Source organism: Apus apus, chromosome 16, assembly GCF_020740795.1.
Source record: "Apus apus isolate bApuApu2 chromosome 16, bApuApu2.pri.cur, whole genome shotgun sequence".
Lineage (NCBI taxonomy): Eukaryota > Metazoa > Chordata > Aves > Apodiformes > Apodidae > Apus > Apus apus.
In genome coordinates this window covers 13,962,255-13,971,778 of record NC_067297.1, presented here as the reverse complement: position 1 = coordinate 13,971,778, position 9,524 = coordinate 13,962,255, and the positions used below count along the sequence as shown (strand labels likewise).

The 9,524-nt window shown below is 45.5% G+C and overlaps 1 protein-coding gene across 2 annotated transcripts in view; it reads right to left on the bottom strand.

Moving 5' to 3' along the window:
* Positions 1 to 269: 269 nt before the first annotated feature.
* Positions 270 to 9,524, bottom strand: part of GRK3 (G protein-coupled receptor kinase 3) — a 59,348-nt gene continuing 50,093 nt past the window's right edge. Inside the window, exons 19-22 of one of the 2 annotated variants that reach the window (XM_051633718.1) lie at positions 9,062 to 9,198; positions 8,748 to 8,783; positions 8,013 to 8,126; positions 270 to 7,478 (exon numbers count right to left, since the gene is read on the bottom strand). In XM_051633718.1, coding sequence (XP_051489678.1) covers positions 7,317 to 7,478; positions 8,013 to 8,126; positions 8,748 to 8,783; positions 9,062 to 9,198 — 449 coding nt within the window. In that variant the 3' untranslated portion in view covers positions 270 to 7,316. The remainder of the gene's footprint in view (positions 7,479 to 8,012; positions 8,127 to 8,747; positions 8,784 to 9,061; positions 9,199 to 9,524) is intronic. The other variant, XM_051633719.1, reaches the window with a different exon arrangement.

The window sequence follows — 9,524 nt, the reverse complement described above, 5'->3', positions numbered from 1 at the left end:
GCTCACCACAGCAGGCACCATCCCATCAGCCAGAGTGTCCCCAACAGCCACCTGTGCACAAGGAAGGGACAAACACATGGATGTGAACAATGAAGGGACTTACCTCTGCATGGAGCAGCTGGGACAATGGGGCACATGGGCTCGCCCAAGCAGAGCCCACAGGCAGCTGCCTGGCCTGGCATGGCCTGGCACAACCTGGCCCAGCTTGGCTTGGCACGGCACAGCTGTGTGGAAGGGGACAGGTGAGACCAAAAGAACCAGGCAACAGCCCACACGCAAAGGACGGTTTTTATTGGGGTTCTCATCGTATGAGAGCAGTTGTACTGACCAACACACAGAAGCAGCTTAGCTGTGCCAAAATAATCCTTTAAAAAAAAATAATAATATTAATAATGGGGGAATGACCCACGTGTGGCACATCAGTCACAAACGGCCGAGGGCTGTAAACTCTGAGTAGTCTCTGGGAAGCACTGCTGGCCGGGCAGCAGCACACGCGGGCGCAGGGCACACCCTCCTCTGCACAATAAATACAAAAAGAGCCAAGTACATAAAACAAGGAATGATTCTCATAGATACAATATCTAAAGTTATTTACAGATACTGGCTTTTCTCACCATTAAATTACACATGGAAAATGGGTTCTCTTTCAATATATTTCTTTAAAATCACTAGTAGCTATTCACATGAATCTGCTCCTTTTTGTTTTCCAAAGGATTGAATGTTGTCACTGAAACAGTGCTTGTGAAACACCTCTCCTAGGATGCTCTTGCTTTATTCTGTTTTTCAGACCATTTTAATTTGCCATCTTACCCTCTCAGATCTCTGCCCTTCCTTAAGGAAAGGATGCCTGCTACAGCTGGGAAAGCCTCTTCCCAGCCCCACATCCAGGCCAGCCCGTAGCTACACCTGCTCCATGTCCCGTTGGCAGGACAGCAAGTTACACAAACCCAGACAAATCCTGACCCTGGACAAATAACCAGTTTTCTGACCCTGTCCCCAGGTTTTCTAAAGAATCCCTGCCTGGACGTGTATCAGATTTGTGGCACTGGGCTCAACATCATCACAATCACAGCACATTCCTGGCAGGTGATGCCAAGAAACCATGATCCTACCACTGTGGTGTCACAGCTGCCACCAGCCTCTCCCTCCTTCCAGGTGCTCTGGGCAGAGCAGCTCAACACAACAGCTCAGCCACAGAGCAAACACCAGCAGGCAGGCGTGAGAAGGGGAAAATGCAAAACGAGGCAAGAAGTAGGGAAAAGCAGCCATCCCCTCCCCACATCAGGCAGTGTCTCAACAAGACAAGGAGCTTCATCAGCACAGCTGACAACGCCACAGCTCACCCTGGAGATGCCACATCCCACTCAGCCCCAAAGAGCACGTCCTTCAAGCTCCATCATGGTGGAAATTGAAAGCATGCGCTTTCCTACCTTGAGTTCTCCTCAGACTGCACAGGACATGATTGCAACTGGAATATTTTTAGCAACTGAGTTATCTGATGGATTCCATGCTATTTTTGTACCTTGCTCAGGAAGGGGGTGGCTGGTTTGGTCACCTACAGATGTGCTCAGCAGTAGCAGCACCCCAGCAAACACCCCAGCAGGCCCAGGGGCAGCAGCACAGCCGAGCCCCACTGCCCCTGGCTGAGCCTGCCCTGTGGCTCCTGGCAATGAGGGGATGGCTTATGTGGGAGCTTCAACTTGAGGAAGGGCCAGCTGGCCTCCCCACACCCCTGAGGGACTGTCCCCACCGGGTCCCCTTCCCTCCTCAGCCTGGGGATGAGCACAGCATCTGCTGCTGGGCCCCCTGTGCTCCGCAGGGCACCTCACCTGGCCTCACAGCCTCCAGCCTCTCTTGAGGGACCAAGTAATCACCCTGAAACACCAAAAACCCTTTCCAGTAAATACATTTTTGCGCTGGTGAGTGCCAGGCAGCCTGTCTGTGCCCTACACCCACACCAGCCCAAGTGCAGACTCCACTCCTGCTCAACCTCCACAGCCTTGCCAGGCTCCCCCTTCCACCAGCTCATCAACCATGGAATTAAAGAGCTTTCTAAATACCTGAGCTGATGGCTGAGCTTTTCTAAACATCAAGCTAATTCCTTACCCTAAGTTAAGGTTATTAACCCTCATGAACCCAGCACAGACTCGGAGGAACAAAAGCCTGCTCTCTGCAATGCCCAGGAATACAGGGGAAATTCAGAAATACCAAACCAAGGGGTTTATATTGCAAGAGTTTTTCAGGTGTTTCTGCAGTTACAAGTCACTGCACTTTGAGATGGTCCCAACAGCACCTGCAAGTCTCTGTGCTCATAACAGAAGGGTAAGTTGGCCAGACTGACAGAAACTATTTTGACTTTATTATGAAAAACAGAATAAAGCTGACTGATCCTGCTTGAAAGGAACTACCACCTCTATACATATATGGAGCAGAAACTCTGTGGAATGTCAGAAGTTGGAGAAACATGTATTTAATAAATAATATAAAATGCTTTTTTTTGTTGTTAAAATAGAATTCTTGGTTTTATACCTACATAGCATAGCAACCTTTACATAAACAAAATAAAGCTGAGTCTGTGATGATTAGTTTAACACAAAATAAAAATACAATTTAACAATAGTATTAAAACAGCCAATGTTCAATCCACACAATATGTACACCATGGGTAGAAATCAACAGAAAACAAAAGTAGATTATCTTGAAATTCCTCAGACATCTGGATATATATATGCTCTCTGTATATTTTAGATATTTTCCTTTTTTTTACAATATTAAAATTAATACTATGCTTTTTGAAAATACGCCTCTCCGATTTTTTCTTTAACTTGACGAATTGACCCACTCCTCATATTAATCAAGACAACTAGCATTATTTAGTTTCTACTGTACACTTCAAAATAGTCGTCCTTCCATAGATATTTGGAGCATTTCAGAGTTAAAAGTATCTGTGTCACTGCCACCTGCTGCATGAGGGAATGCCAAGACCTGCAGAGCAGAGCCCAGTCCTGACACTGCCCGGCTGCCAGGGACAGAACAATCAGAGCTCTAGGCACTGCACCCTGCAAGAGCTCATTTGCTATCAGCAGAGACAGGAACCCACCAAAAACTGGTGCACAAGTCATCACCATCCTGCCCGTGGTGGCAACACTGTGGTACAACAGCAGCAGCCCCAGCAGCTCCACACCAGCACTCGCACAGGATCACAACTTGGATAAACAGGTTTGTTTTTAGCACCAAATACACAACCTTTCCTATTGCCTGTGCCCTGGACTGCAAACACCTGCATTTATATTAATAACAAAGCCAATCCAATGATCCTAGTGCCTGGTTTAACCCTTGCAGAAGTGGAAGAAAAACTGCTGCTGAGTTTCCAAAGGAGAGTTGTTGAAGTTAAGGAAAATCAAGCACAGTTGAGCTGAGGTCCCTCTCCTGGAGCTGTGCACAGCAAGCACACCCCTGTCCCGACCTGCCAGCCTTCCCAGTCACACATCCAACTATTATTAGCATCCCCAGAGTCTTTTTTTGAAGCCTAACGGGGGGTAACATACCAGGAACACCAGCACAAGATGGACCAGCTCCAGCACTGACCCCTGCAAAGCCCATCTTGCTGCAGCCACAGGAGGAGCGACTCGTCAGGCTGCAGCCTGGACCAGTGACAAGACAGAGCTCAAGCACAACCAATACCAACCAGCTTCTATACTTAGAAAACTGGATGGTCTACAGTAGGATGAAGGTTTTAAAACAAATACATTAGTAAGTGTTCCCTTGTTTCACGAATTTGCAAAATAATTATCAAATAAATTAAAATAATAAAAAATGCCTAATTTGTACCAGCAGTGAGGGGACATCCTGGCTGACACTGTGTCTAGGGAACACTTGACAGCCCCAGCCTGGCTCCAAATGGTTCCTCAGCTGCACTCAGCTTGCAGCAGGAAAAACAGCTGCTTTGCTTCTCCTGCACTTAAATTTCAGCTCCTAAAAGTCTGATTTTGGCTGGAATTTGCTGTCTCTCTGTTCTTGAAGTGAGACATTCTATTACAGCAACTCCCACATATCAAAAATGCCACCCTACCTCAGAGTGGAGGGAAAGGGACAAGGAAAGGGACAGGAACACACACACAACAGAGCTGGAGATCTCAAAATCCCCTCTGACCCCGAGCAGAATCTGCCCCTCTTTCCATCACCACTTCCCTCCTGCCCTTGCTTTCCAGGATCTAGCCTTTCTGCATTTGTCAGCTTGTACTTCAGAGACAAAGAGTAATTGGAAAACAATCCCTGCAGCACTGAAGGCATGTGGAACTGTCAGGGGAGTGTTTAATACAGCTCTGTCTGGCATGTAATTCTCTGTTTTGAAATGGAATAAACAAGTACGTGCTTAAATCTTCAGTACAGGTGATTTCTTTTTTTTAAGACTTCAAGGTAATTTGTTTGTTTAAAAATCTGTGTTCAATCATTCACTCAGCTCTGCTGATGCCTGAAGCTCTAATTTTTTATCTTTACTTCCCTGAACATTAAAAGAAAAGTCCTACAAATGTGGTGACAGTGTGTAAGAGACACCACCATGTCCCCTGTGCTCTCTGCCTGATTTTCTACACACACAGCTAAGGACTCTCATGTAAAACAACACCAGCAAGAATCTTTGTCCAAGAAAACTTCAGAGAAATTGGTACCTAAAGCAGGAATGATCAGTTGGGAGTGGTATCTGGAGGGCACAATCCCAGCTCTCTCTCCACACCAGGAGCCAGTCCCTTCTGCCCAGAACCTCACACATTTCTGGGATCCCAGCTGCCTCCACATGTACCCCAGGTTTTGGCTTCAGTAACCTCGCTTTCTCTCCTAACAGCACAGTCATGTGTGAGTCACAAATACAAAGACTGTTGATAAACCAGTTGACTACTGAAAACCAAGTATTTTGCTATTCTGCTCCCACCTGCCCTGACCAGCAGTGCTGACCAATGGAGGCAACACAGCCCAGGCCAACGAGCACGTTCTAGGGCTCCCCACTCCACCCGACAACACGCCTACTTCTGTAAGTCAATACCCAGCCCTCATTTCATACAAAATCTGTGGGTCTGAGGCACCATCGCAGAGCTGTCTGTCCCTCCCCTCTGCACAGACACCAGCACCACAACCTGTGGTTTGCTGCAGCAGGGCCTGCACAGCTCAGAATGCACGGGCTCCGCACGGAAAGCGACCGTGGAAAATAACCAAGTGAAGAATGGAACTCATCACGAACTAAGAAAGTATGAACAAGCTACATGAGAACTGAAAGTGGCCTTTATCACAATCTGAGGTGGTGGGTTTTTTCCCAAACAAGAATAAAACTGAGAGCATTGCATGGTATTCTAGGAACACTGAACACCACCAGTGCCATAAGAGGAGACACTTTCTGTGCCACACGTTGATAAACACCAGAGCTGAGAGGAGAGGAAGCCGAGATCCTGAACACCACTTACCAGCAACAACAACAGAGAAGTCGGTACTCTTTTTACAGAGTAGTTTGAAAAATAAAAGGGGGGAAACAAGTGATGAAAAGGTATCACCTGACTCATGTGGGGCATCTTCCCAAATGCCTGTTCCTCCCACGCAGCCGGTGAGGCAGGACTGACACACCCGCGACAGCACACGCTATGCCAGGCTAAGCCATTCCCACTTCTAGAAGCAAACACATCCAACTTTATTACAAGTGTGTTCAGGATAAACAAACACTTAAAATAATTCTCCTGGCTTTGCCAACTTGTACTTTTCTACAAGGAAACAAGTCAAGAAACCTGTGGTTACCTGTGAGCAACACACAGCAGACAACCCGAGCAGAGAGAGCTGTCAGGGTCACCTCTGCTCCCGGTCATGGAGATGCAATTCCCAGAGTCTTTAAGGACTTTAAGGAATTGCACCTCCATAACTAGGCAGAAAATACTCTCTATGGTGTTTGTTGATTCAGAAAAAAAAAAAAAAGCTTAAATCCAGCCCTGACCTATCTCTTACAAACATCACAACAACCAGGGAAAGGCTGAGTCCACATGTTTGACGCTGTCTGACGGTTCAGAGATTGTATCTTTGCTTTAGGAAGAGTTTCCACATGACACAACTGATGGCTCAAGCGGAATTAATAGAAATCTGGCATTCATCAGCTCGTTTTGTCAGCTCCATCCTCAGTTCTCTATGGGGACACTCTGTACTCTCTCAAAAAGAAATTTAAGAATCCTTTTGCAAGCTGAGCCATGAGATTTGTGCAAGAACCCCCTGAGCTGAGCTACAGAGAAGGTCTGGGATATCTACACTACAGGAACACACTTGCTTCATGTTTTTGTGTACAGAGGGATCCACAAGTCCCATAACTGAAGAGTGATCCCAAATACGTACCAAGGTACCCAGACATTTTAACCCAGTACATGCACTAGAATGCATGGAATTTGAATAATTTTTTTAATTTTTAAAAAGTGCAGTTGACCTGAAATGGAAAAAGAACTGTCTTTATGTTCACTGTAAACTTGTCAAAAGGAATCTGCTCTTTAAAAACTGTGCTAAAATAGTCAATTTATACAACAGAGCACTAGATGAAGCTACCATAAATTCCTCTTCACCAATTATTACTCTATTGTGTCAGTTATAGTACTGCATATACGTAGAAGAAGCAAACGGTGGTAGCTACTATTAGCGAGTACAACAAACCGAGTGAATAATCTGAGTTCAATGTTTCCATGAAGTAGCAATAACATTTATACCACAGGACAGTTAGAACTCAGTACTTTGAAGTGCATAAGAGTCACACTGTTGATCATCAGCAGTATGGAGAAAGGTTGTTATAAAGTCAGCAGTAACGGTTGGAAAGAACATGGCAACAGGACAGGTTAAAGGTTTTCCAACAGGGCGAGTCTGCAGCTCCTCCCACAGCCCAGGGCCCTGTTGGGGCCGCACACAACAGTGTTGCCCTGCCCAGCAGAAACCACGTCAGTCTCCAGGCTTGGTATGCACCAAACGAGGGTATTGCAGAGAAAAGTCTTCCTTCCTTCAGTAGCTGGAGTAACAGACCACATCTGAGACACCGGCGGGGTGGGAATGCGTGGGAGCAACATGCAGCCTCTAGGGTTGGTCACTGCCACCACTGCTAGGAACACGGAGCCACTTCCCATTGTTCCAGTCTTCACAACCTCCAGAGACAGAGTTCTGACATTACCCCCCGCTGTAAACATCTAATTCTTCCTCTTCTAAGCACATCCTGCATCCAGGATTGCACAAAGTCATTCGTAAGGATTCTGTGAAACTCAACATGTTCACAAAGTAGCTTTCCCGACGGGAACGTTGCTCCCTGGCTCCTACAGCCCATTGCTGTTCCTGTGGCTCAGGGGTGGCTTGGAAAGCTCTACAACTGTTGAGCGAGATTTATTGAGAAACTTTGGAGCCCGGCGCAGCAGCCTCTGTGCCTCGGTAAAAGCCTCTGTCAGCTCCTTTTTCCACTGAACAAATTCTGGGTCACTCTGAAAGAGATAGAGAAGTAGTTTGGCACTTCGTAATAAACTGCCAACAGCATCTTCTCCCTTAGAGAGCACTTCAAGCAACTTGTTTTAATTTTCCAAAGGGATGAGCAACTCTGGATACTGAAAACGTGCAGCCCTTGGCTCCTCTGTCACCCCAGGCAGGCAAGGTGGCAGCAGCTGCAGCTGGTTAAGATGCCTGGAGGACTCACTACCATGAACTAACTGCAGTGAGACCCATGCCAACAAGGCCTTCAAAGATAACACAGGTTGAGAAGTTTTGAAGTTTGTAACTATATATTAAGCTGCACTAACTTTGGCCCAAATACCACTGAAAACCCTGACAGAAACTGGCACAGTTGCAGCTTTCCCACTTTCAAAATTCTCATGTAACAAAAACTGCCCAGCTTTGCTCAGGTTCACCTTTCCTTCATGAAGCACCCTTAGCACGTAACTGAAGACGTGAGAAAGTTTTTCATTGTCTTATTATACACAAAACAATGTGATTAGCAGCTATTGAAAAAAAAAGTGGCTCACCTCACACTGTAAGACAAACTGTTTTCCTCCTTTAATTCTCAATAAGATGCATTTCTTGTCTTTAATTTGTGTTTCTTCAACAGATACTATTTGTTCCATTGTCAGGAGGTTTTGCTGTAGCATTTGCAAAAATAAACCGGAGAGATGATGTGAAGAAAACTGCTGCCCATCAAATAAAGCCAGTATCTAATTTTTCTAGACTACCCACATAAATCAAGTTATGAACATTAACAGTCACTACACATTTTTTATTTCTAAAGACTGGGTCATGAACTAAAGACAGATTATAAGGTAAGAGAGAGATTTAGCATGGGGCTTGGTTGCTTCAACAGAGACGAGATGTAAGCTAGGAAAGCCAGTGCTGACAGCATGAAATAAGAATCTACAAATAGGTGTGTCCACAAACAAAACATTCACTCTTCTCCCTCAAGAGAGTTACATATAATTTTATACATTTTTCAAACATTACTGCTGTTATTAAAAAAAGGGGCAATCTTACTATGTCAAAGAGTTGAAAGGGAATATTTAAGCACTACATACTTAAAAAAGCAAGCATACACACCAGTTTGCAGAAAAACTTTCCTTACAGACTATGAGAGGAGAATAGTCTCTTGCAACTCTAACACTTCACTTAACTAAGTCTACAAATGATCTGCCTAGCACATGATCACAGCTGGACTAAAGTTACTATAGCATTTTCTTTGAAATAAAATGCTATAGCATTTATGACCTTACCAGTTTATGTTTTTTTGTATAAATAGTCCAGAGGTCCTAAATGAAAAACAACACCATGAACTACCAAATTCCTTTAAAAACATAACATGACAAAGTAAACAGGTTTCTCAAGTCAACTTTGTTTCCTCAGTGCAGCGTAGCTACCCATTAACTACAGCGATACTCAAGATAAGTTACTCAAATCCACTGGGCATTTACTCAGGCAAAACCCTCCTGGGGAGGTATGTCTGGGTATGAGCTCTCAGATTTGCCTCAACATCCACCTGCCTTCCACTCCCTTGGAAGCTGCTGCTCTCCAGAGCAACCCCACTCACCCGTGACTCGCCTTCTCCTCGCCATTCAAGTCGGTTGGGGAAGAGGTAAAAGTATCGACGCTGCCACTGGGTCAAGAAGGGGTTCCCCAGTTTCAGCATGTATCCGTGCATAATGCAGTCCTTCCCAAGTGCATAATCTACAACAAGGGAATACATTAGCAGAGAAAACAAGGCACTGTCTCAAAGCATTCTGCCAGTGTGCTGTGCTGGGGAAGGACATAGCTCTGCACACAAGGTGACCCAATGTGCTCCCACCAGGGCTTCCATCCGCACGGGCACCCACAGAGCCAGTTCTGCTCCAACCCCACGAGCCAATGTGGCTGCAGTCCAGGAATCAAGAACAGAAGCTGGTTCTTTAGAAGATTATCTTATTGACTGCAAAATAATTGTACATCCAAAGTTTAGAGTTTGTGATGCTAAAACCTCTCGCAAACAAGTGACGTTTGCTGCGAAGGATCTCCCG